At 38.6% G+C, this 27,983-nt stretch overlaps 1 protein-coding gene across 3 annotated transcripts in view; it reads right to left on the bottom strand.

Moving 5' to 3' along the window:
• The window catches only part of SYT1 (synaptotagmin 1), a 356,739-nt gene that overhangs the window by 29,033 nt on the left and 299,723 nt on the right, over positions 1–27,983 (bottom strand). For all 3 annotated transcript variants that reach the window (XM_068936351.1, XM_068936357.1, XM_068936356.1), the window contains exon 8: positions 24,769–24,886. In XM_068936351.1, coding sequence (XP_068792452.1) covers positions 24,769–24,886 — 118 coding nt within the window. The remainder of the gene's footprint in view (positions 1–24,768; positions 24,887–27,983) is intronic.

Below are 27,983 nucleotides of genomic sequence, written 5' to 3'. Positions count from 1 at the left end.
CTAACGTTTTTTTCCAAATTGCTGTCTTGACTTCCTAAACACTTCAGCGCAAACGATGTTATTTTCACACCACTCTCTCATATAACGGAAATAAAAGTTTCCTCTTTCCACAGGCAGCGTCTGAGTCTTCCTCTCGCACAATACAGTAAATCTGCGTTGCGCATGAGCGAGTCATCCTGGATTGGATTTACTGCCAATTAAAAATGCTGCATACAAAAACTTAGATAAACCGAGAAACAAGGACTGGCCGAGTCTATTACAGGCTGCAGAGTGACGGCAGAGCAAGGAGGCGGGCGAGCTCTGCGGCGGGCGCGAGGGGTGAGTCAGCGGCGTTTTTGTTTGACTAACAGCTCGGCGCGACACGCGCAGACGGGGCACGATTACAGCTTTTCTGATCACCCAAGCGCGACTCCCCAGCCAGCGCTCGGCAGACAGGGATTGCAGAGCGCTGATAATGAGGCGGCATTCATCCCCCCCTGAAGAGGACTAAGACCCTCATCGTGTTGCGCGTTCAGATGCCAGCCGGCACGGCGCTAGCTCCCGCTCCCAGATTCAGGCCCCCCGGCAGTCACCGCGCCACGCAGCGCGTCTGCTCTGCCCGAAGCCGCCTTCGCAGCAACCCCAGCGAGAGCACGCCGAGAAGGTGCTTTGAACAAAGCAAAGACAAGAGGCACTTCAATCTACATCAGATGATTTAAAACTGGATACAGCTCCCTGTCAGAATAAATGGGCACAGTACCGTCATCTTTGGTGAAATTTTATACGTCCAGATAAGCAGAGAATTAGGCCAATAATGCCCTACCAGACTAAATTATGCAACTACTTATCTGTAAAGGTTATTTTGTTTTTTTTTGTAATGGAATTATCTCCACACAAACAGTTATTTAGCCACTTAGCTATAAAACCACATAGGAACACCATGATGTCTATCATTAGTTTATGGCTGTCCTTCGTTATTATTAATTCTAATAGTGCTATATAGTGATAATGAATCACAACAGGGGCACTGCTTCAGATATTGGAGCAGAGTACATCCACCAGACCAGAACAGCTATCTGCTGCATTAGGATAATTCTGACACTCTTTCTTTTTTACCTGTAAGTTTTTTTTGTTCTCTGTTTTATTTTCTCTGCTCTCAGCCTCCGAATGTAAGCAAAAAACAGTGATAATATTTTCCTCTTTGATAAATGCCTTAGTGACATCTCAATTTATATTCGTATCAGTCTGCCCCTTTCAATTCAGATCAATAGCCAGGTCCACTAGAAATGTCAAGATCAGTAAGAAGGAAGGTGTAGTTGCTGAAATTCGAAAAAACTAGTCTAAACTCGACATCTAACATTTAAAATAACAGGAACATTCCTTGATGAAGCAACATGACGTACTTAAGTTCTTCAAAATGATAAGATTAGCTGTTTTTCAGGCCTGAGCTCACTGCTTTGCATCTGGCTAAACTATTTACATCTGTGCTGAAAGAGCATAGAGCCATGACTTTGCAGTCTGGTAGCACTTTATATCATCTTTCACACACAGCTACATAACTGAACAGGTCTTTTGTCGGACCAGGAAATCAGGTTCACGCTCATCCCTAGACCAATTCCCTAATAATGATTTTCCATCTTGCAATCTGAAGTTCAATTTAAGGACGGAGGAAAGATGAAAACTGTCTTTTCCCTCAAGAGAATTTGTCTAGTGCAGATCTAAACATCAACAAAAAATGCGTTAGGAATGCACTGTCTTCATTTATATGTGAATAACTTTTTACTTGTTCCTTGTTTCTTTCTCTCTTGAGGAAGATAGTCCATGTACCCTTCTGGCATCTGAAATCACTGCCATTACCTTGCACCTGGGAAGTCATTTACTGTTGAGACTGCCACCTCTTTCGTAATCTGCTGCTCATGCATATTAAGCCTGCTAGATACTTATACGTTCTTTGAGACTCTGACTGCATCAGCTTCATGTCTATAATATGACTGGTTAGGTCTAAAGTCAGTACTGATTTTAAAAAGGATATGTCCTATGGATAGATAGCTTCTACAGTATGTAAGATGTAATGTAAATGCACAGTATGCACAGGGAAAGGCACTCTGCCTTGGTTTACTGCAGTAGGTATTTCGAATTTTACAGTATCCTGTCTTTATTTGTAAGAGAATTTGCTGATGTATTACGGACTGTATTTCATATAGTCCTAATTTTCTTAGCACATAATCTCTCAGCAATAGTGCTCATATGACTGTGATCAAAATACAAACTCAAAATGCTAAATTAATAAGTTCTGTGAACATTACATTTCATTTCTCTTCAATTTGAATACTTAAGGACCTTGAAATCAAGCTTTATCTTATTAGTGTGAAAGACTTAACCCTTGCCTTTAGCAGAAACAAAGAAAAAAATGTTAGCGTTTGTTTTCTGTACTTCGCAATATTTTAGCTACAGCAAAACGAGCATTTTCATAGCCATTTAGCATGCTTAAGTGGAGCACGGTATGACAATTTTTTTGGAATAGTTAAAATACTCATTAATTCATGAGGGTTCTCAGCGCTAGAGCATATTAGTCCAAAGACTGTTACCTCAGAAATTCTTGTGCTCACTTATTCTGTCCAAAGCTTCAGCTAGTTGCCACATGTAAACTCATGCTGTTGTCCCGTATTTTCTCACATATTTTGTACTTGCAGGCGTTTTAGGATCTACTTGGTTTCTGATCACAACAAGCACAACAGCTTGAACAAAAAAAATCTTAATCTCTTTCCTAATCTCACTTCTAATACTGGTGTAGTAATATGCAGTTCTTGTTCTCTGAACTCAAGAGGTCTGAAACAGAGGTCAAGTAAAGATGGTAATATTTCTAAAAGGGGATGTCCTTCTCTTTTCACGGAAATCTTACCCATGTCGAGAAAATAATGATAGGGGCCCGTTTCAGCTGTTGGCCAATTCCTTCATATACTTATTAAAACTAAAGACTTGTGGATTTTGTCTTTTTCTATTAAATTATTTTTTCCTTTTCAAAAAATTAATAGCACCAAGCTTTCAAGTTCTCTTTAGGTCTAGCATTTTAGAAGTAGAAAAAATGTTTTCTCTGGTTTTTAAAATTCTTCTTTCGCAGCATATAAGCTGGGGCAATGCTCTGTTCAGATTATTGTTCACAAATTTGCTTAGAGGCTGATTTTGAGATCAGTACAATTCTACAAGGGGGTTATATATTCTAGCATTAGTCATTAATATACAGATATTTCTTTATTATTATTTATTAGGTTTCTCTCAATCGGTTTCATTTGCTCTGCACACAAGAAGAGAATAAGAGATACGAGAGAACCGCTGCTCTACACAGCCGGCAATACAAATATAGCCTAACACTATGAACATTTCATGCAAATATCTTCTCTCTTTCGTCTCACAAACTGCAATCAGAATATCTCTTTAAATAATTGCTCTGAAAATATTCAGCAATATGCAATTTTTTTTTCAGCAGTGGATGAAATGAAACCTAGTAATTAGCAGCACTTTATCATGACTGAAACACTAAAAGTGCGGCTTGCTTTCTTTATGTTGAGTGGTCTCTTTAGTACTGAATGCAGAAAGAATGTAGAATAGGTAGAAAGGACAGATTTGAGGCAAGCAATCCTCTCGCTTTCCATCAAACTTGACAAGTTATATTCCTCTGTTTCATCTAATTGATTCTAGAACTTGCACAGCAATATTTACATGATACAGAAGTCAGAATTTGCTCACAGAGGAGGGCTAGTATTCGCAACACTGCTAGATTACCCTCATAAACGGTCTCTTTACACAGTTTAACACAGTGGGATCCTAGTCCATGACCAGGACTACTGTGCAACAAATGAGCAGTAATAACATGATTGTTGTATGAAAGAATTATAGGCTACACTGTCAGGATAGTACCACTTAATATCGCACTGCAGATTTTGCTATTTGTATAAAGAAGACGAGATGCTTTTATTTTGCATTCTTCAACTAAGATGTTCATTGCTAGCTCTCAGAGTCACGCTTAGCTTAATCCAAGTTGGCTATACAATATCCACAACTGAAGCTTCCCATAAATAACTCTCTGAGGATACAAATCAGCTGTAAAAGGAGAACAATCAAACAATATTTCAGAGTCTTGGTATTAAACACTCTTTATACACAAAAAATAAGAAAAATAAGGTCTGTGTAAGTAAGTTAGGAGAATGCCATTTAAGTGGCATAAATAATAAAAAGTAAATAATAAAATAATTAATAAAAAGTAACACATTTCTTTCACACATGCCATGAAAACAGAATAAACATGATATAGGTATTCATTACTCTTCAAATTCTGTGAGGGTACGGTACAGTAGGGTATATTGAACTAGCACTATCATAGGTGAGTATAAAGTTCTTTAAAATCAAGAACTTTATCTTTATCTTTATCTTTTCATTTTTTATGAAAAATGTTTTATTCTTTCACTCACAGGGTTGTTTGTGAAGCGATAAAATTAGGATTTATCCCGAAATAACTGAATTGTGTATAAGCTGGCCATCATTATTGGAGAAGTCATAAAAAATAAGAAAAGGAGGAAACCAGGCACAAAAAATTACAAAAATGGTTTGTACAGATTTCATGAAGCATGCCATCAAGCTAAGAGAGATGAGACAGCCTTTGCATGATTAGGATGATAGTGATGATTAGGACTGACCACTGAATAAAATATTAAAAAGAAGAGACGCTGCCCACCACAGCTTCGCTTTTGGTTACATCCGTGAAGATGTTCAGGCACCAGAGAACGCAGTGTGCATACCTCCACAACACTTCTCGTTAGCCCTATAAATATCTGAAATTGCCCATGGGGCACAGTGCTACCCGTTGCATATTACCACTGCTGAAAGTAGTAGCAGATTTCCATATGTACTCAATAATATACTGAGCTACACAGCACTTTCATTTGCCCTAACTCCAGTCTAATTTTTTTGTTTACCATGTAAGGGGCAACCATGTGGAACCAATTTTTTAAGCTGGACAACGGTGTAGTTTCATATGAAGTACATGGGTGGAGATGTGATTTTATCTACTGCTTTCCTCCTACTCCATGGACCAGTGACAGGCTTTGGATTTCTGAACATTACTGAGTGATACAAATCTCCTTCAAACATTATAGCACTCAGGAAATTTGGTTATAGTCTTCATTTTTTATCCTGAATCAGAAATGTCCAACTGTTTAGTTGAAATATGATCCATATTTGACAAACTAAGAGGCTTTGACTTTGAACAAACAACCCTGCATCCATGCTTATTAATGCAATATATATACATACTTACCCCACACACATGCACATGCCTTGCAGGCATGGTCATATATGATGTGGAATGCTGATTTGATGTTGTATGGGGGAAATGACTATTCATTTCTTCCAGGCTGTCTTGGTTATAAGAACTTCAAATTATTCCGATTTGGAAACAGTGTGGGAGTGAGGGAGGATGGCACCTGCTCGCTATCACCCCTGCAGGAGCATTATTCCTACACAAGGGATTTACATAGTCAGAAAAGCTAGGATTTGCAGGTTTTTATTTACTATATAAATAACTGTACGCTATAGACTATTGACGAAATCACTAAGCGTAACAAACTGGAATCCATGTCTCTGCTCACATATTCATTTGTCGTAACTGTGAGTTCTAGTTGCCATTCTTATTCTTCTACCACATTCGCTCTTTTACTTTCACCTTCATTGCTATTGTGACAACGACAGGTATGCTGCCACATACGTTTTCCAAAACATCTTCACATTACATGATTAATCATTTAGATCACTAAGTGATCAGCTTCCTATTCTTATTCCTGATTATTTCCTACATCAAGGTGTGTATATTCGCCGGCATGTATGACAGGCCAAAGCACTATTCCAGCAGCGCAAACTTCCTTATATAAACCTAGCGTGATTCAGTGGCATTTCATCAACTGAAAAGTCGTTGAAAAATATTTTCTAGTCATTTGGCTAGACGCCTCTTTGGCTCACGCCCTTTACCCCTACTAGGTGATTCATAGCTTCATATGTCTGAGAATCAATTCAGTAGCAATTGCTGTTCATCTTCTACATCGAAGAGATAAGACTGCAACCGATTTCTCCGGAAAATACAAACTCATCTTGCACAATTTAGAAACACAGTGGCATTATGTACTCTTAAAAGGTTACAGCTCCTTTAAATCTAAACTCATCCTGAGGCAAATCTTTCGCCTCCCACAGGGACCCCCCACAAGCAAATGGCCGTCTTGCACACACAGACCAGTGGGAGCTCCAGCGCTTCCAGCCAGCTGAGCCCTTTAGACAGGACTGTAGCTCTGCAGCCTAAAATCAGCCAGAAAGCTAGAAAACAGCCCTGTAGTTTGGGGGGTGCCTGGACTCTGCCCTCCAGGAAATTCATGGTTTGGCTGCCTGTTCGGTAAGGTCCTCTTTCTCTACGTGTCCTCCAGTGAGGGAAGGGATTGCAGCAATGCTGAAGGATTGCACAGCATCCTTCTTGCTGTTGGTTTTCCGGAGAACTTAACACTATTGCCTCTTATTGCCTGACTAGAAGGCATGACATTCATCATACGAGCACGATATATTCTGTCCACAGCATGCGAACAGATAGGAAGGGGATACAAGCGCTCTGCTTGTGCTGAAAGCATATCTTCAGTGGCATGATGGAAGAAAGATTGGAGTATTTAAGCCCTGCTGTGTGCTCCCATACCAGGTGAATAGTTCCTATTGTTGCTGTAAATTATAGAGTTGGGAGTATGTGAAAGCTGCAATGCAGTTATTTCTTAGTTTCCCATCTATTTTTGTACTTCATTTTCTAAATTCTCTTGTTACATAAACAGTGCCTGTCCCCACCCCACTATTCCCACTATTCCGCATCCTTTATTTTGTCTGTCTTGTTTTTCACTTATTACTGAATCTTCCCCTAACTTAGTACTGTCATTTTTTGTAACTTTATTTTGGGGTGCTTCAAATGTATGGTTAATATTGTGACTGATTTCAGTTGTCTCTAAAAGCTTTCCCAGACTATTCATTTTACGCAGTTTAAATATTTTGGCTGATTTCAAACAGCTAACAACTAACAGCTCCTGTTACTGAGCAAAGTATTCTTTTCCATACACACGCCTTAGTTTGAAGAACGGAAATTGAGTGACCAACTTGCTCCATGATTATATACAAGTAATAATGCAAGTCCTAAATATATGGATTTGAGATTAATCCAATCTATCTATTTATGTAATGCAATCAATCTATGTATATTTAAATATGTTTGTATCTTGTTATGGCACTTGTGTACCTCAAATGACTAAGATCTACCACTAAATTAATGATACCCACAGAGAATTGTCAGGCCCCAATTACTTGTGTGCGGCTGCTGTCACTAAACTGAGTAAATAGTCTGTCTGTGTTGCAGTACAGACAGTAGAGATGATGTATTGTAATGCAGATTCCAGTCCTGTGCATTAGCATAGCAGCTCAGTGTATGAAGCATTTATGCTGTGCTAACTTAAAAGAATCAGCTTCATTCCCATGTAATACACAACTAATAATTACATTGAAAAGCCTCCAATTAAAGCCCTGTTGGAAAGCTTTCCAGACCTGCTGAATCCCAAACAAGGAATGGTCAGTGTCAAGTAAAAATTAAATTAAAATGCATTTGATAAAAACCTTAATTAAAAGTGTGCCAGAACAAATACACCTCACTTAATGTCCTGAAGCCCATTAAATTTCAATATGACAAAGTGCCACTAGGCGTGAATATCAGCAATTCAGTGCTGCTGGAGATTCAGTGCTGTTTCTCAGCTCTTACTTGGCTTGCAAAGTTTCTGCCCTGGGATTCCCCTTGAACCCTGTCTCTGCAGCAGAGAGGGAAAGTGGCATCTCAGAAAAGTTATCTCCAAAATGCCCAAGACTGCAGCCAGTCCCTTGGAAGTGGTAGAGAATGAACACAGATATTAAGTGTTCCCAGCTCCTAACATACAGGATGCACTATCAGAAGTACTTGCATCAGCTGTGAGCTTCCAGGGAGTTGGCAAAGGCAAATAGCTGTAACGGTATGAGCCTTCAGACCTTCTTGCGCTGAGATTCAACATGCACCTGAGAGGATGACAGGAGCCAGCGAACCCCTGAAGTGGTCCCCAGTTCTGGTCCTGGTCTACAGAAGAGCAACCTTCTGCGCCAATGTACCTGTCACCAGCAACAGTGATTCAAGACAACTCCAAACTGTCTTGAAAAGAGTGGACGTTACACAGTTTCCTCCCAAAAGGTAAACAGAATAAAACCCTACCGATTTCTCCACAAATCTTCCCCTAACAATATGCTTTTTTTCTTATCTCAGCCTAATCGTAGATGGATCATACTTTTCTAGTCCTATATTTTGGCTTCTGAAGAGGAAAACAGGAGGACCACAGAACATACTTTGAAAACACACTGCAAAACACTAGAATACTCAAGGCCATGTCAGCCACAAAGTTAACAGAAATCAGAAAGAAAAAAGTATAATTAAACAAAGAAAATATTTTCCATTTCAAGTAGACAGCAGATTGTTTTCATTCAGTTATTCCTCCAGATTAATAGACTAACACAACTGAAAATCACTGCCATTTCCATACGTTGATATTTTTGCAAACATAGAGGCTTATCTTGATAATTGATTGATAGCAAAATATTGAATAATACAGACCTCTATTACAAAAAATCTATCAGGGATGTAATCTCCAAAGCAGTTGCAAAACCCTCAGATGAGAAGCCCAGAAATCATTATAGCACAGCATAATTAGTTTATGATTTTATCAGTGTGCGTGTCGGCAGGAGCAAAAAAAAGACTGCTCTTCACAGAGACAATTCTATCACAACAAGGCTTACAAAGATATTAATGTAAAAGCATCTCTTTGTCTGAAAATCCTTTGCCATGGCAACTTAAAATCAGCTGCTTCCAAGTGATTTTAAAGCTTAACCATCATTCCTAACCCTTGAGCTGCAGACCTGGTATTTCAACCAGGACTATTAAGTTTTCCTAACAGGTGTACACATTATCTCTACAAAGACCTGCATGATGAGCAGGTCCATTTACCCTACAGGGACACGTAATCATTTCAGGTCTCATTCGTGACAGAAATTAGTGTATCATGAAATCCTGTATTCAAATCACTCAAACTCTTGCATGCACTCTCCCAGAATGGCTAGGGCATTGAGATGTTTTTTGCATTACAATGAAGCTTCTTTTCACTGAACTGTATTATTGTGCTTCTTTGCACTTGCTGACAGCATTGATCCTCTTATCACCTTCAAGGATATCTGATAAGAATTATCTGAATCAATGGGAACTTGAGACAGTTTCAGCTACAGATGTACCAAAAAATCTACAGATGCTCTTCCATTCTCTCAGCGAGACCGAGCACATAGATAAGTTGGACAAAATCTATTACAAATTTGAACTAGAGACTTGCGTACCTCAGTTTCCGTGAATACAAAAACTGCACAGGGTACATTTTCAGCTGTGAGTTTTTAAGCTGTTTTGGGCTAATGGTTCTTAGACTTGCATATCGCAAGCAGTGACTGTAAACAAGTTTACACCCCTGAGAAAATAATCTACTCTATGCATTTCATAAGAAGTGCTTACTATTTTCTGTTCATCCGTTATACTCCTGATTCATGTTCAGGTGATAGCAAGGAAGAATAATATCTAGAATTCTGCTATGTGGCTTTTGGAGTAATGTTTTCTGGGCTCTCTTAGAACACCAAAGTGCCCGGAGATCTTAGGTAAACATAGTCATGATACAAATAATACACAACATGGCCATATATTTTCCAGGAAGAAAGGGATTTGCACACAGAGTGAAGGAGGTGGGAGTATCTCAAGGCTCTGGACCAAAGAAGTTGTGAACGTATTCAGGAAATTCATGACTTATTATTGTTCTTACTGCCATAGTAGCCCTCAGAGGCCCCTTTCAGTTGGACATCGGCTCCATGCTGTAAGAGGCAGCCCTGCTCCATGTTAGAGATGATATGAGAGCAAATAGAGGCATATAGAAATGCTTTCCAAGGTCAAACTTAGCCTTAAGGCCCAAAACTACATTTAGGTGCATACAGAACAACATTGGCACATCTTAGGTACCCAAAACTGTAACTAGCACTAAATTAGTCATGTTCCCATGGCACCCGTATCTCTACTGCCTCATGCACTTGCACGTGCAGAGCCATGAGGAATATTAATGTATAGAGACTCCGTGAGAATTGCTAGAGGTACTTCTTAGAGAAATACGATTGAACTTTATCTCTTCAGATTTTGTTTTGATGCCTTAGAAAATCAGACTACTTACTAGTCTAAGCTCGCCTTGAAAGAATATTTTTATCGTTTAGCACTATGTTTAGCACTACATTGACCTCCAGGAATTAGCTTTTGGACAGAGAAGCTCAAGGGAGTGCAATATGTACTTTTTTCTTCTGAATACTCCTTTTCAAATTTGGCTATCCAAGTCATGATAGATGGCTAAATCAACATGGACTCTATTATTTCCCTATTGACTGCACCTCTGAGAGACTCAGGTAAGCATTAGCTTAAGCCCAAAAATCTCTATGAAGCCACAAGTATTAGAAAGAATTTCTTGAATTCAAGTCCCTTAATTCATAAACAAAACATTGACAGCTTCTCTGTTCTGTCAGAGCTGTGTAAAGGAGTTTTAAACATAATCTGTGTAAAGGAGTTTTAAACATAATTGAGATGCCAACCCGCTCCTTCTCAGCTTATGAAGCCTTGGCCCTGAACAGCTGATGCAATGAATATTTGGTCACTGTGACTGCCTGAACTGGGAGAAGCTGGTGAAAGTACATTTTAAGATGTACTTAAGAGCATAAGTACAGATGGGATTAGCAGAAACACATGGCTAAGTACCTTCCAGAGAACCACTGAAAGCCCATCTGACTTCTGATTCTGTACCTCAAGACACGTAAATGACTTTACAATGTGACCAGATTTCTACTCTCCTGTTCTTAAAATTCACTGTATTATTTTACTCAGTAATTTTCTTCCATAGTTAAGTGCAAAATTATTTATATTTATTATATATATATTTACATATATTATATATATATTTAAAATTATTCCTTTTGTCTGTTAAAAATCACCTGCCTTGTACTATAATCGGATGCCACTTTTTTGCATATGCAAAACAAAAAATAAAGATGTATCAGCGGCCTATTCATCTTTGGAAAAGAAAGAAATCTGCCCACTGAAGTTCACATTTATGGATTGTCCTTCTTTGAAATAAAAATGTTATGCACAACTTTTTAAAAAAAGCTTGTCATTCCCTACCTTTCCTTTAATTTATTAGTATGTTGTATATTGAGCTTCTTGCCTGTAGCAGAGAGTAGAACTGGACGCCTGATGACAACATATGCTGTGCTGTCAAATGTGTTGATATAAAGTTTGAAAATATGCTTTTGAGCCAATGTTAATGCTTCAGCTTACCAGGACTTCAGAGAGGAAAAGGCAAGCGTTATGCGGATTTAGTGTGGCTATCGAAAAGCTTGTGCTGTTCTACAGTGGCTTGTGTTTTATGACCATTGTCAAAACCACAATGTGACTGTCTTTTAGCTTGGCCAAGTCTTTGGTGATGCAGGGCTAGCATCTCTTGGTGTCTTTTGCCAAACCAAACTTTGCATGTAATTTCTTTCAAATATTTGTCACTGGAATTATTTAGGCTTTTAACATCTCTCTGAGTATCATTATTTGTCATGATAACCTGATTAAGTATCACGATAACCTGATTAAGTCATCAAGTGATTTACTGATTCTTATACGCCCTATTTCTTTCATTCTGATTAGCTTGTGAGACAATCTCTAATCACAGTGCTTTTTCTTTTTAATATGGCTTGCAGACTACTTAGGAATAATTGCTATTTCAGACTGATTGTATTCTCCCCCTGTAAAAATTCATAGGGAAATTGCTGAGAAGAAATAATAAACAGATGATAGACAATATACCTTCTGGTTTCCTGAAGGCAAAAAGGTGGCATTCCTTTGCGCAAAGACAGAATACACATCCAGTCAACACAAGGTGCTCCACCAATAGGCTAAAACCTTTACTAAATCTGTGGCGACATATATATATATATATATATGTGTGTGTGTGTGTGTGTGTGTGTGTGTGTATATTTAAAAAAACAACATTACAAAATCAAAAATCTGAGTTCTATCACCCTTTACATGATAAAGTAGAAACTTCGCCTGATGGAGATCAATGGGACATTTTGTGAATATGTCTCATTGGCATGTTGTGGAATGGTACAATCTAACTCTGCATGTTGCAGACACTTTTCATTTCTTAAGATATATATAAGTAATTTGAGAGACAAGGAGGAAAACAAACATTCACTCCACGTGGAAGGATAAAACTGGCAGATAGAGAAAGATGGCTTTTAAACTTCTGAGAATAAATAAAAACTAACATAGGAAAACATAGGTAGAAATATAAAACTGAGTGTGGAAGTTCTGCATATGACCAGAACAATATCTTTCATTGAAACAACATTGGAATTAATACAAAACAGTACTGTACCATATGGATGTTTGGATCTCTGCCAGAAAAACTGCACCATCTGTCCTTTTACCAAAAAATGGACTGAAATTATGTGTGATACAATAAGATTACCTTTCTCTTCAATATACCAGACACGCTACTGATGAGGAAAATACACTAAGAATAGCCCTGAGACAGTACCTGCCCCCCAAATCTGACGCAAAGATACTGAAAGACGGTTTAATTACTGCGTCATCCTTCAGAAAGGCCAGGCCAGTGCCATAAAATTTGATCTTCATGAATGGAGAGTTATCATTAGTCATACTGAGAAGAAGCTTAGAGCATTTCTGTTTTCCCTTTGGTTATAACATAACATATTAAAAAATGTAAGACAAAAAGCCCAAATTCCCCCACCTTTCTCATTATGCAAGGAGTACAATAGCTTTTTTTGTCTATAGATGGCAGCACTATCAATTTACTCACTTCACCCTGTTATTAAACACATGAGATAAACAGCCATAAACAGCATACAGAACACACGCACATACAACGCATCTCATTTAGTATGCCTGATTGCTATAATATAAGTCAAACAAACAAAAAAACATTCCCCTAGGGTTTTTCACGTTTGAAGCAGATTTCATGGAAATTTAACTCAATTTCAGGAATATAATTGAACTAACAATCTGTTCTCTCAGACAGGATGTCCCCTGCTTGATATTATGCAGAGCTGGACAGATGCCAAAGCAGATCTGAATGTACCTCCAAGTGCTGGTGAAAAATGACCGGGTTTTTCTAAAAGCAAGATGTGTGAGCTGGATAGGTCAAGCAGTAGCACTATGGATGATGCTATTCTTTCTTTCCATTTCCTATTAGGATTCAAATATGCTAAAACTGTAAACAAAGAGAAAATACAGTGAACAGAATGTAAACAAGAAAAGCTAAAGTGCTTATCTAGCTAATGCTTTGCAGAAAGCAAACCTGTATGCAAATACACAGCAATGGAATGCTTAGTGACTGTGCTCTATGCTGAAATATGAAGCCAACAGCCAAAGAAGCCAAAATAGGTTTTCTAAAATCATGGTGTGACTTAGGTTATTCAGATTCAGGGTCTCCTATGCACAGAGAACAAATAAAACAAGAGAGGAAGTAATGGAACGATTTTGAGCAAACCTATAGATTTTTAAAAAGTATTCATTTGTTTTAGCCAGAAAGAAACCTGGAAGAAAAAAAGACTCTCCGCAAGAAAATGAGAATATATTTAAATATGAATCACTAAAGAATGTTTGTCACTCGGCTTGCAATAAAACAAAGTATCTATTTTTTTTGCTGTTTGTGTTCCCAAGGAAACACAGTCTAGCAGATCATCCGGTCTTCTTTGTGTGTAATTACCAGCCTGGTGATTGACCATCCCTTTTCCGTACCTTTTTAGTACATTGACCAGTGTCAATCATACTGGAGAGGATCACAGGGCTCTCAAGGATATTAAATTCCTGCAAGGCTTGTGAAAGTAGATGGTCAGGTGGAATACAGAGAGCCTACTAAGTATCCCTATATGAGGTGAAAGATGCAACGTGGTCTCACCTCTTCCTACAAACCAGAAAATACATGTGGAAAAGAGGTATTATGGGTGGAAAGAGGTTTCAATTAAAGCATGCATTTTATTAGACATCATAATATCCAGTCACACTCAGAAATTCAAAGTAAATCGTGCCTTTTCCACTGCTCAGAGAACTGCACTTCAAATTAACTGAGGACTGCTGTTGGCCTTGGCTTTTTGCCAACTCTTAATGCAATGGAATATTTCCTTAGTGTAAAATCTACCTTAAGATGAAAAGTTATGAAGTCCATACCCCCTGCTTCTTCATGGACTCTAAAGTAGAGAACCTAATACCTAGATGCCACAGCAGCTGGTATGTTATAGGTACCACAGACATACTACCTACCCGAAGGAAAGTGTATGCTGGTGTACTTGGAAGACATGCCTATTGTCTGAATAATTTTCACTTGTAAAACATGGATGATTGTCTATCCTTTGGCCTGTCGCTTCTTATAGTTCTCTGTTTTCTTATGAAAAGAATCCAAATCCCGGTCAAAAAGATTCAGTACGTGCCCAGATTGGCCAGAAACAACGTCTTTCTCAGATCTGAGTCAATGTCTTAACTAACTGAGGTCAAAGAACTCACTCAATTTAGGGAATCACTCACTCACTCTCCCACAGTGACTACCAGAAGACAAAGGCTGAGCAGCAGATGGAAATGCTGCTCTTGCTTTCCTGACCAGAAGCCAGACAGTAACTTCCTGAAGCACGTGTTCCCTCAGCAATGGGGCACTATGGAAAGTCTCCAGGAATGGCTGAGCCAGTACTTGACAGTCACCATCCAGGAAGGAGCTTGATCCAGTTCCCTTTAAGCTTGATCTACCTCCAGTGAAAGCAACTTTGAATGATAACAGCAAGAAACCTCTCAAAGGAATAAAGCTTTGTTCCCACAGCATTCCAGAAGACCCCAAATATATTATTTGTACAGTAACATACAGCTTCTTTTTAATTACATATTCCTTTCTATATTTTTTAGTCATAACAGAGCAGCCTGAATTAACTTAACTGCCAACTAGCTAAAACAATTTGCTGTGTAAGACTTGCTGATGCTGTCACATAGTTACATAAGCATTTCTTCACATCCCACATAGCCATGGCTTCTGAACTTAAAAAGTCCATCATGCTGCATGCTCTCATAATCACCACTTTTAGCATCCTTCAAATGTCAACAACCATGTGACGGTTTACTGATGGAAAACAAATGATACAGCAGAGTACCTAAACTCAGCCTCCTGGAACTTACTGCATGAGCATACCCCTCACGACAATATTATAAAGATAATGGCCCCAGAGACAGCTGTACTGGAAAGACTTCTGGAGATACTCAGAGTTTAAGAAGCTTTCTCAACTAGGGCTAAATCATGCCATTGCCATGTTCTCTTCACTGGGAGGGTGAATTTAACCTGTAGACTTGTATAGCTAAAGTGTTCTGCGAAATGGGAATTCTATGGGAACATGCGAAGAAGAGAGGTACCACAGGCTGCATTTGATAGCTAAGATTAAACAGTATCCTTACTTCTCCCACCTGAAGCAATCCCTCTGGGGATGCTGCTGAGCTGCGGAGGTCACATTCGGATCCTGAAATCCTCATGTGTCAGTATTTGAAGGACAGGAACTAAAATTTGATTTTGCCTACTGTTAAATCATGCACAGTTTCATAATGTATATCTGTGGCTATATTTGTTTTCAACAAACACATCTAAGAGAGAGCGTTGTGACAGAACTCAAAATACAGAGCTTACAAGTCCTTTCGACTTTCCCTCAAAATATAAAAAACCCACTGAGTTTTGCAGTGGGTGGTATTCTATATGGTAGATTTCCTTTTTCTCCTGTTTCGCAAGAAAAATTCTAAATATTATTTACCAAGCATTGGTCAGTTGTGTCAGATAACACTTGAATTTTGCAGTCAACTAAGGAAATTTATGTCTGTTGGCATATAAACTGGACAGATGCTATGCTGTGCTTTATTTGTGTCTTTCCTTAATGAGAGTTATATATTTTACCATACAATAATTATTACATTGATGTCTAATGTGATTGGATGCCACAATAAAACTCTGCACATAAATATTTTGATTTAAGGTGAGTGCAAACTGCTTGCTATTTGTAAATTTGAGGACAGCTCAGCACAAATGAAAGGAATTCATGCAGGGAACCAGCAATAGCATATTCATCAACAAGACAGAAAAAAGACAGTGTAATAAACAAAAAAGGAAGACAATCTTAATCTCCTTCTCTGGAATAAAATCACTGGACGAACAACTATAAAAGCCAGAAGGAGGTTTTTGCTTCATAATGCCAGTTTTGCTATTGCATTGTATTATTGATAGATCTGTCAGTTGAGGGAAACACTTCTGGCACCTCCTTACCAACAAGACCAGCATACTGAAGTTAAAACACATTTTTTAGTTTAGAAACAATCATAGTCTTAGGGGAGAAAAGAAGACCACATCACTCTTTTATCTTTAGCTTAACAAAACCACCTTAGCTGTCCAAACAAAACTGAGTATCTAAATAAAGGTCCATCTGGCTTGTGTAGATAACCTCACTCACATGTGGTCGTCTTGCCCTCCAGTACATCTGAAAGTTTCATAGAAATGAGACCCATACAGTTGAAAATAATATGCTTAAGGAGCTCAATTGTTCAACTGAAAAAGAAGACCTAAGATTACATAATCATGATACAGAAGTTCCTCACAATGACATGGTATCTGCTGTCTTGACTTCTGCAGCTGGCAGAGAAAAACACAAGAGGCAGTAGCCAGGAATTAAAGCCAGACAAATTCTCACCTCCACCACCACTGTCACCAAACTTCTTTACTGGGGAAGAGCAGCATTTCTACGCTTTACTCTTCCACCTTGTCAGCAGTTAATTTGCAGTTAATCGAAACACTGCAACTCACTCAACTAGAATTAGGTGACTCTGAGAAGGTATGGCCTGTGTTGACAGATAGAAACATGACCCAAACGTTGGCTTTTCTACCGCATCCAAAGGATCACGGAATGAAACCGATGGGTAAAATATTAGGAAAGAGAATACAACTGAGATTCATACCATTCTTTTGAGATGCACAAAAGGCACGATAAGGATAACTGAACGTTGGCATCTGAGTCGCAATCAGCGACCAGATTGCTTCCTATTATGGAAGGGTAATGCAAACTTTTCTTCAATTAGGTTGACAGAAGAAAGGACAGGACTTGACTTTTTACCTTCAGTTAGAAAGTTCTGGGAAATGAATTTTGGAACTGGTAAGGGGAAAACGTCTTTTTTTATTTTTGTCCAATGATAAACATCTTGTAGGGGAGAGCTTCACTTGTCAAATTTGTGAATAGATTTGAACAACTATCACCCATAAAATGCATATGTGAAGTAATGATACTGACAAACCAGAAACACCTTTCTTCCTGTATTTCTTATTAAAATAAAGTATGCATTTACTAGAAGCATCTAGTAATCTTCCTAGCCATATTTTCAGTACAGTGCACCAGATGAGGCAGGCAATTCTCTTCTCTGTATACAACCCCCGCTCACTTCAGGGACCATTCAGGATCAAATGTCTAATTTGTGAAATGTTTCCTTCTGTTGAGATGCACACACAAGGCAAGAACGCTTTGGAAACAGAGCCATGAGACCTATAAGATGTAACCACATAACAACTAGTAGAAACTAATCACCTTTCCTGCCCATGAGGGATTAAACAAACTAAAATGCATGTGGGATTTAAAGTAACGTGCAAATCAGGTTTTAAGATTCAGAAAGTCCTACAAACACCACCAAACTTCAACTGCACAACAGTGCTAATAAAATGCTGGTGCTGTCTTAAGAACCTGTGTGACTTTACATAGTCCTAAAAAAGAAATACTCTCAATTATACTTTCCAAGCTTCAGTGAACATTTAAGCACTGATCTAAACTGTATTTATAGAGATGAAAAAAGTCATTTTCTTTTTGAGTTCATATTTTAATTTTTTCTTCTAACCCATTAAAAAAATGTAAGAAATAGGCCGCAATTTTCCAAGAGTAAAAATAAATTAAACTTACTCGTAAGAGAACAACTCTGACTAATTTCCCTAAGGACTCCAGAATCTATCTGCAGTATTTTACATCTATTTTGCAGTCACTCATATTGTTATGAAGTTCTTGTAGCGCTTGAAAACTTAAAGTATTAACCATCCCATTTTCACACAAGTAATTAACACATACGTCTTCACACTTGCTTTGGGAGCTGTATAACCAAAAAAAACCACTATAATTTAAGCAGACATAAGCGCGCACACACACACATACAAAATGCAATATGTAGGTGCGGCTATTCAAATAAAAGAATAAGAAGTCCTCCTGCTCTCTGTTTTGGAGAAGGGGAGGAAAATCAATGGCAACGCTACAAAATTATGATTATGGTCTGACAGAGTCCACATAGCTAGCTGTTGACCTCCTGTAGCTTTGGTCAGTGTGGATGACCGAGGAGATGTACACATACAACTAGATTTCTTCCCTTTCTCAAATCAAGCAGCTACGCAGCCACTGCATGATGGTTCTGAATGAGCCCAGGAACTTCTTTTGGCACAGCTGTCCTACAGTTACTAAGGTTTCTGAGAGCAATGCTTGTATAGACTTCTTTGGTAATTAGTTAGTACAATCTCTTTTTCCTCATTTTAGGCATAGCAGGAAAAAAGAGACGACAATTTGGCTTCGCTTCTTTGTCGGAATTGACACATTTGATGGTTCATTTAATACAATATATTATTGTGTGCAGTAGCCTGTAGCATATGGTTCAGTGCAAAAACTGTACTCACTCCAGAATGGATAATTACCTGATAGCTCCTCATAAGAACCCCCCAAAATGCCCTGAAATAGGAGAGTTTATGTATCTTTTAACATTGCTTCTGTGATGAATATACCTTGTAATGTTGAATCCCTTTTAACTTTCCATTTTGAAATTGCCCTCTTCTGCTCTCAGCTTGAGGAAGAAGGTGATTTAAAGTCAAAGATTCAAGTTGGGATTTGAAGAAACAACTCCAAAAGATCTTATTTACTCCTTGAAAGAGGACCATTTCAGACAAGAAACCCCTTGCCACTACCCAGTATTGGGGAAGATATCACCAACAGGAACGCTCCTCTGGGCAGGAGAGAGAGATTTTAATGTGACAAAGGTTTGGGGACCGATCCCATCACCCCTGTGGGAACACAAAATGAATTCACTGTGATGCTGTGAGATTATTTTGGAAGCATTGGAGAGGTGTATTGCTGTTTCAGCCATCGACTGTTGGAAATTCAGCCAGTGAGTGAATCACAGTAGATGACAGTGTAACTAGAGATCTTAAAATATTTGTTGGTATTGATCTCTGCTGGATTCTTCAGGATTAAGCTAGTTGCAAATGCCGCTGCTGTGGTGGCAGTGTTTGTTTTTTATTTTCAATTTTGTCTTTTAATAAGGCTATTTTCTTTTCCCTTAATGTTCACTGAATTATGCTTGCAATAAGGCTTATATCAAGGCCATGGCACTAATAGTGTAGTTCTCTTCCCATAATATTACATTCATGTTAGCTAGCTTTTAAGGTTTCTTCTGCTTTAATGAAGTTATTAAAGTGAACGCCCTGACCTGCATAATTTACGAGCGTTCACTCTCCCTTCAACGATCTGGTTTCTAAACTCTTTTTTATTTTTCAATGACATTCTTTTATAAGACATACAACAAAGCCCTTTGAATTTTAATGCAATATTTAAAATAAATATGTAAGTGTAGGAAACTAGCTTTATTTCTGCTGTAGTGTTATTTGGTCCCCAGAGATGGTTCTGGCTTAGAGCATTTGCTTGGCAGATACAAAGAAGCGCTGTCTATTTTCTGTTTATAACTCATAAATATTGAGATTAGCTTTCACACATAATGGACGGGATTGTGGGCCACGTTCTCCTCCATGGCAGCAGCTGCAGCTTTCCGCAGAAGGAAGATCACACGGATCCAATTGCAACTCTTTTCTCTTTGCAGTTCTTCCTTAGCATTAGTCTGGCATATATAGATGTGGTTTAGGGTCTGCTATAATCTATGCTAGGTGGCAACAGTTCCCAAGGCAATCCCTGAGCACGTGCCCGTTAGGCCCTTTCCTCTGTTTCGAAACTCCGGGTCTGACCAGCGGGAATGGTGAGAGGCAGCATTGCTAAGGAGATAAGGGAACTAAAAAGCTTGCTACTAGGGTACAGGAGACTGCTAATTAAACTGACTAAAGGCTAAGCATGTTAAAATAGTACACATAAAACAAAAACACATCAGTTTTCAAAGTTTTTTAGATGGAATAAATCATTTTGAAATTAATCCTGAAAGGATGATAAGCCACGTTAAAGCTTACGCTTGTTATCAGCTACTAAAAGGTGAAACATATTAAATATAAAATAAAACAGTATTTTGCCAGCAATACATACTGCCACTGCAGTTCTTAAGAGAGCCCTTTAAGCCAAAGGGCCTGGGTAGCTAAACACCCATAACAACAGTCTGTTCAGGTGCCAGCCCCAGTTGCTTCTGAAAGTTCAGAGGGAAAAGTTTTTCAATGTATTTGGGTAATTTGTTTCAAAGATCGGCTCAGTCAAAACCGAGAAAGCTGCTGGAAGTTAAAAAGAGAGACTGCTTCTATTTCCTCTCTGGAACGAAAATGAATACAAACGCAAGACATGACTAAATGCATGAAAAGCTATAAAACTGTCTGCACAAATTTGTATTAATATTGGGAATCTTCCTATGTAATGAGAAGGAGCTGCATACTTATTGCACAGACTTGCATTTAGTTGGAAGTCCGATGTGCTAAGGATTAAACGACTGGTTTTCCTTTAGAAAATAAGTAAAATTACAACTACAAAACAAGATTAAGATGAATTTAAATAAAGCTTTCAAACTTGCTCATTTAAATCAGTAGCTGAAATCACCACCACTCTGATTTAAATACGTATCTCATAGGGGAGATGCAGATAATTCCTGCTGTCCTTCTGGAACAGAAGGGATTATAAACCTCAATAAAGTATCACAAGGCATAGACAGCTCTTGTGAACTTGACAGCATTGCTGAGTGGCGTTGTGTCCTTCTGGAGAAATTAGTTGGACTTTGTCTTTATGAGCTGTTTGGAGAGATTAACCTGCAAGCTGGTTTTGAACTCTTTCAATTTTGCACATCATCTAAATGCAATTAAAAATAAAAAAACCCCTACAGTTACTTAGGAGTCTAAATTCAATTTACTTTCAGTAAGGCAGAAGCTTCTAAGTCACTTAGAGATATTGGGTGAAGAATACCTACAATGCCATGTAAAAGGGGTTTACCAAACTCAGACAAATAAAAATAATCTCTTTATAGCCAAAATACCCACATATCACCTGCCAGATGTCAGATTCATTAAAAATGCATTTGAATATAATTTAAATAATTAAAATGCCATTTTAAAACATGCATAATTGTTTGCCAGAGGCCCTTGCTTACCAGAAGTAATAATTTTCACTTGTTGTGGTGACTTGATGAGCTCAGGCTGAACAGTTTCTGTGTCTGAGCCAAGGTTTGCTTTAGTCACAGCCTGATGCTGCAATTAAGTTTAAGACCTGGGAGTTTATTGCTCAGATGGGTGATCTGGTTTTGTTACAAGGAGTCTAATGAATTTGATGATTAGTCTGTTGTCTTTTATTGTCTGTTTCCAAAGTAATTTGTGCTTGGCTTTTGACTGCTAATAAAATTTATGGAAAAGTTCAGAATGCCAGAGATGAAGGCTTTGTTTGCAACTGTAGTAACCATTAAATGGGATGCATATACTGACTAGCTGGGCCAAGATTTCACCAGTAGATTCACTGTAGAAAAGTTATGTGCTGTTTTTAATATATTTTAACTGGTCTGTTGCTTTTGATAGGTATCTTATTCAGTAGGCTCTACTTCAGGACAACGTAAATACATACGTCTAATATTAAGCATGTTCTTGACCACAATTATGCATGCATTCCACTTTTTAATAAATTATTAAACAGAAGCGCAGGAGGCTACAGAGCCACAACAACGGACCGGTGGTTTGTACTGGGGCAAAAGATAATACAGTTGCTCGAGTTTTCCATATCACCGAGGAGCAAAGGTATAGCAGATACTTAACAGAAGCAGTAATACCAAAAAATACAGGGAAGTGGGCGCCCTGCAGCGCAGCTAACCTCCCCTCTGAGGTCCAAAGGCTGGGTGGAAGAAAAAGTCCTGCTCTTTCCAAATGTCTACCTTTGGCTTTTCCAGCATCTTCTCCAAAAGAGGCAAGAATAACAAGAATATATTTTAAACTCATAACCTAGACACTTTTTGCCTATTTTTGACAAACTTTTAGCATTTTTTTTTATTCTCTGACACCTACATAATTTTCACCTCTTGGTAATGGCTTTCCCTTGGTGACAGTAAGTGCTGTTGAGTATACAGGTAACATTCAGAATGTATTTCATTGCTAACATTTTCCCACCTCCATGGCAATGCAAAACTTTCAGTTTTGCAAAATGAAAAGCAATTTTAGTTTCTAGAGAAAAATAACAAAACTAGTGGGAAAAGTGTTCACTCATTGAGATAAAATCCTGCCACCTTCACTGTCACTATACAGTGCCTTACTTTGAGAGTAGGTATTATTTAGTGTGAATAATGACAACAAAATCTCAGCTTGATTTCAAAAGTTATTTCTGTATAATTTATTCAAAAGAGAAATCTCCCAACAAAAGATACTGGATCCACTTTAAAACAACATTATTTCATTTATAATTACTGCCTCAGGAATACCATACTAACTGCCATTTATCACTGTCAGTGACTTTTGAATTCCTACTAGAACCACAGTATCCCACTGGGTTTGTTTGTCTCTGAGAGAACATGATGTTTTTAGGTTGAAATGGCCCTAAAAATGAACAAAACTTATCATCCCCTAGAAATGTATTTAAATGTCCTTTTACTCTGTTCTGGCACTTCAGCACATACAGGAGAGCAAACGACCATTTGCTCCTAGCTACTTGCAGCGGAGTGCATTATATTTTCCTCCTGAAGTCTGTAGAAGGTCTTTGACTCATTAGTGCTTCCCTGCCCTTTTCTCTTCTTACAAGTTGAGTAGCCATTATTTATCACATTTGTTGCAAATCCTGGGAAAGAATATAGATGCTCTAGTTCTTAGGACTGTTCTTTAGTCAAAAATCATGGCTCTTCATTATGAAAGTCTAATCTTTCATTAGGATACAATTTGCAAGGAAATGGGCAATTTAATTTGCAATTGGTTCAGTACAGAGCGTTAGGGAAACTGTTAGTGGTGTGTCCTAAACTGGTGTCCACATTTCATAACGGGTGTTGAAAAAGCTAGACTTGATTCAGATAAAAATTACAACATTTTCATGACTTTTACCTCATGATATCTCTTTCTGTACAGTGAAAGACTTCAGAAGCTAGTAAAATAAAATAAAGATACCTGGTAACTAGTAAGAGACTTTGTTCCCCGTCACTTTGTGATGTTCCTCCTGCTACTGTTCATCAAAAATAGTAAACAAAACCTCCAGGCTTACTTAGATCAGGTTCCCAATTCTGTGTACATTTCGAGTTTAAATCTTACGTTGTGCTAAGATTATAGGCCAAGGAAAGCCAAACACTTGCATCATTTTGTCTGTCATTTGTCAAATGGAAATCACCTCTGTATGCTAGTGACAGCAATAAAACTTTTCAATTCTAGAGCTGTGCTGGAAACATCCTCATTCTCACTAGTCCGTTAACACTGTCTCTTTTAAACAGAGGGTACATAAAACACATTTCTCCTGGAAAGACCTCTCCTTATAAAGCGTTTTGTTATTTAATTTGGCCTCAGCTAATTGGCAATTCAGACAGTAATGTGCTTCCAAGAACTCCAGATGCAGCAGAGAACGTGCAGCTCCACCAGTTCCCGTGACACCGGGCCACCACAGAGACACAACCCCGCTTTTGCATGTGCTGACTGCACCCTCCCTCAGAGATGGCATATGTGCCTTCACTCACAGCCTCACTACAACAGAAGACCATGAGGACTACTTGCAGGCGTTGCACATCCTGGAGGCACCAACCTCCTCAACTGCCCCAAGTGCAAGACTGTTGTTTTGTACGTGAATACAGAGCGAGAGAACGCAGCTCGCTCCCTCCCAACTTTGTGCATTGGCCAGTCATACCTGAGCCCTTCAGATGTAGAGACAGTTATCCCAGCGCCTCAACCAGTAGTCAGCGCGGTGACCTGTTGTAAGTCCCTCTATTATGTATTATCAGTAACATTGCAGGGAAACACTCACATTTTGTGAGATTAAACAGACAATAGGAATTGTTGTCCGATTTTTTTTCTCCTGCCTGAATAGTCCATATTTATCTCTAGGCAACAGGGAAGAAAGAAAGTACAGAGAGCTTGCAGTGTCATCTGACTGTTTAACTCTTCAGACCTCATCTGGGAGTGGAATGCAATGCATAATGAAATTCCTTTTTTTAAGCTAGAATGAGTTCTGATATACTCAGGCATTCACTGAGTTTCAGAAAACACAAAATGCATTTTTCAGACTGTGAACGAGAGCCTTTACCTTCTCAACCAAGAGACCACCAGAGAAAAGTGAGTCGTTTTCCAGTCCTACAAGCCTGCACAATCTACAAGCAGATATTTATGCACTTACCTGAGAGTCCACCCACATCCATCTTCTTCAGGTTCTTTGCCTCTAGAATGACGACAGTCAGCTTGCCAGCAGTAGGCACATAACGGAGGGAGAAGCAGATATCACCCAGTTTTTCTTGCTGGAAAGCAAACAAGACATGGGGGGTGTGTGTGTGTTTTTTTTTAAATAGGTTTTTGAACCTTTTAAATATACTTTTAAAAGCCACAAAGAAAATCAACAGGATTACATTTCAAATTGCTATTGTAAAATAAAATGTTCAGATTAACAGCACAAGGTATGTGCCACAAGTTGCCCAGTTTAAATCCTTGATAACCTTAAGCCTGTTTTAGCATCCGGAGGTCACAAGAACTACTCTGCATGGAGCCAAAGGACAAGACATGTGCTCGCTACTAAGTAAGCTACACTGCTCAGCGTTTCATCTCTGACAATGGGGCTCCCACAGATACTATTTGACCTTTAACATCGATGAACAGAGGCACTATTTTTTCCCCAGATTGTGTTTCAGTGGAAGTCAATTAACACATATGCATACACAACCGCTAGACCGTTTTCTGTGCAACAATAGCTTGGGTCTTTCTCATCACACTTTGTCACAGAAGCAAAAAAGTATAAAAACCAAAAAGCACAAAGCAATCAGTATAAAAAGGCTCCGTCTCCCATCTGACAGGGAAAATAGAAGGGCAGATAGGCTAGGAAAGCTCACAGTGCATCCCTCCTCACATCAGGAATAGCTGGAAGGATTTGGTTTTGCCTTCATGCTCACGCCTATCACCTGGGATCCTGCCAAACACAACTTTTCATAATTCATTGCTGCGTATTTTCTTAACACGTCTGGCATAGAGGGAAAGGCTTAATTATGTTCAGAGTTGCATGAACTTTGTTTTAAAAGTAAGGAGTAATCTATTTGAACTTGCAGGCATGAGAGAGAGAAAAGAGCAGAGCACCGCTTGGAAAATATCATGAGGATGATCAGAACTGCTTTTCTCCTTTCTCTGAGGCACAGTGGTATCTCTAGGGGGTTAACTATGTTGCTTTTGAGAGAAGACGAATCAGGTTACACTAAACAGCCCAATAAGGCATTTCTGACAGCACTGTTTCTCTTTCAAAGACAGCAGTCCTTATGGCACGTATCTATTTCCACAATTTATTCTGGCAGTAGACTATAAAGTACTTTTCTGTCAAGATATGGCTCCAGTGTGGTTTTTTTTTTTTTTTGGAATGTATTGCAAGATTGGTTGTTGAAAAGTCCTGGGGGTGTATCCATGCTCTTTGCTAAGACACTCGCTAATTTTTGCAGGAATTATGCACTGTTCCTCCACACCACAAATACAAAAAAGACATGGTGATTTACCAGGTTTGAAAAGCCGAGGGGAAGGAGACAAATCAGAACCTCATCCAGAAAGCAGTGGGAACACTACTAACAGCAACTGTTCACAAATCCATAGATGCCGTTGGTATTTAACAGAGAAAAGACAGCCCATGTTCTAAGGATTTTACTATACAAAATCCACCAAAATGTTCTTTTCCAACTGGAAGCTTAAGTCATTTAAGAGAAGCCAGATTTTTGGCATCACTGGCACTTAGATATAGAGGTCTAGCTATACATACACTTAAGACCTGTTTTTAGAAGCACTTTCTACTGAAGATTAAGTGCATATGCCGTCTTAAAGTGTGTTTTATTAGCTGTAATCTGTGCAAATGAAGTACTTAAATATCTCTCTGTGTGTTAGCGTTTTTGAAAATTAAATCCCCACTGAATAGCATATATTCCATATATTGTAATTTCCTTACGTGCTTCTCTCAACAGCTCTTAAACACAATCACTTTTTATCCAGGTTTAGATAAAAATATGCAGTATATCCTCCTGAAAGATGCACGCCAGATACTCAGATATACCTCAAAGCTTACATCTTCCTCTTGTATCAAAAGGTGCATGGGTCCACTTTAGAAGACTTCCTTGGGGATGCAGGAATCTAGATATCTTGTTCTAAATGAAGGACTGGAGCCTTATATATTAAGAACTACTTGGCATCATGTAGTTATTATTCATTTTAAATTTCAAGAGCTTAGAAACTTCAGTAATACTATAATACCTATAAGGTGATAGGCTCTGAAATGATCATTACAAGCCGGGAAAAAGACCTTAGGGTTGTAATAGATAGCTCCATGCAAAACGTTAGCTCAGCAATCATCAGTGGTCAGAAAACATACAGAACTAACACAAAATTAAAAAAAAAAAATAGGAAAGGTGATGTTAAATATTATGATGTTAAATATTTAAATTCATGTATAAAAACACTATATAAATGCACAAGCACCTCTATCTTGAACACTGGTGTGGTTATTGTGTACCCCCCATCAAAAACGATACGGTAGAATTTGGAAAGGTTGCAAGAAGAGTAGCAGGATGATCGAATGATCAAAGATATGACACAGCTTCCAAATCAGGAAGAGCTAAGAGATTAAGACTCCTCAGGCTGGAAAGGAGGTAATTGAGAAGGGGTAGCTTACAGACCTTGAACTGCCCCAGTAAAGCTATAATGATGTTATGACATTGTTTGAAAGAAGAGACTCTAGTATCACAAAGCTGACATTTTAAACTCATACCAAAATAACCCAAGATGTTTTTCATGGCATGGACTGCATTTTTATGGATGCACTTATTACTCCTCCCTGTCTGTATAGGCTGTTAAAAATCCCAGCATAGATTCTGACCATGGAAATACGGATTTTAGTTGTTCAATCTGCACAGCTCATGCTCAGCTCTAACTGATCAGGCAATGACCTAGTGATAGCAAAGCACGCTCCTGTTCCCTTGACATTCAGTTTTGGAACTGACCGTGTTTGCTGGGCTCACAGTGAAGTTGATCTATCACTTGCAGCTTGTTTGGAATGGAAGAAATCAATTGCCTATTGATTTGTGTCATCACGATCATAGATAACCCAGCCTCCCTGTGCTCTTTGCAGTAGCTGTTCTATTACATGGTAGACTTGGTTTAAATTAGCCTGGCTGATTTATGGGCCTTTGAATAGGTCTGAAACAGGGTCTATTGAAAGCTTTTCTTTGTCCCCCATCTCAGAGACCTTTGTACTCACGTATTATCCAACATGCGAGGGCTGTGCCATCGCACTGGATTCAGGAGGCAGAATTTTGGTTATTGCAGCATGGGAACTTGTATTCCTCAGAAATGTGCCCCATTTACTGAATATCATTT

The sequence above is a fragment of the Struthio camelus genome, chromosome 1 (assembly GCF_040807025.1).
Source record: "Struthio camelus isolate bStrCam1 chromosome 1, bStrCam1.hap1, whole genome shotgun sequence".
Lineage (NCBI taxonomy): Eukaryota > Metazoa > Chordata > Aves > Struthioniformes > Struthionidae > Struthio > Struthio camelus.
This window is presented reverse-complemented; position numbering and strand designations above follow the sequence as displayed.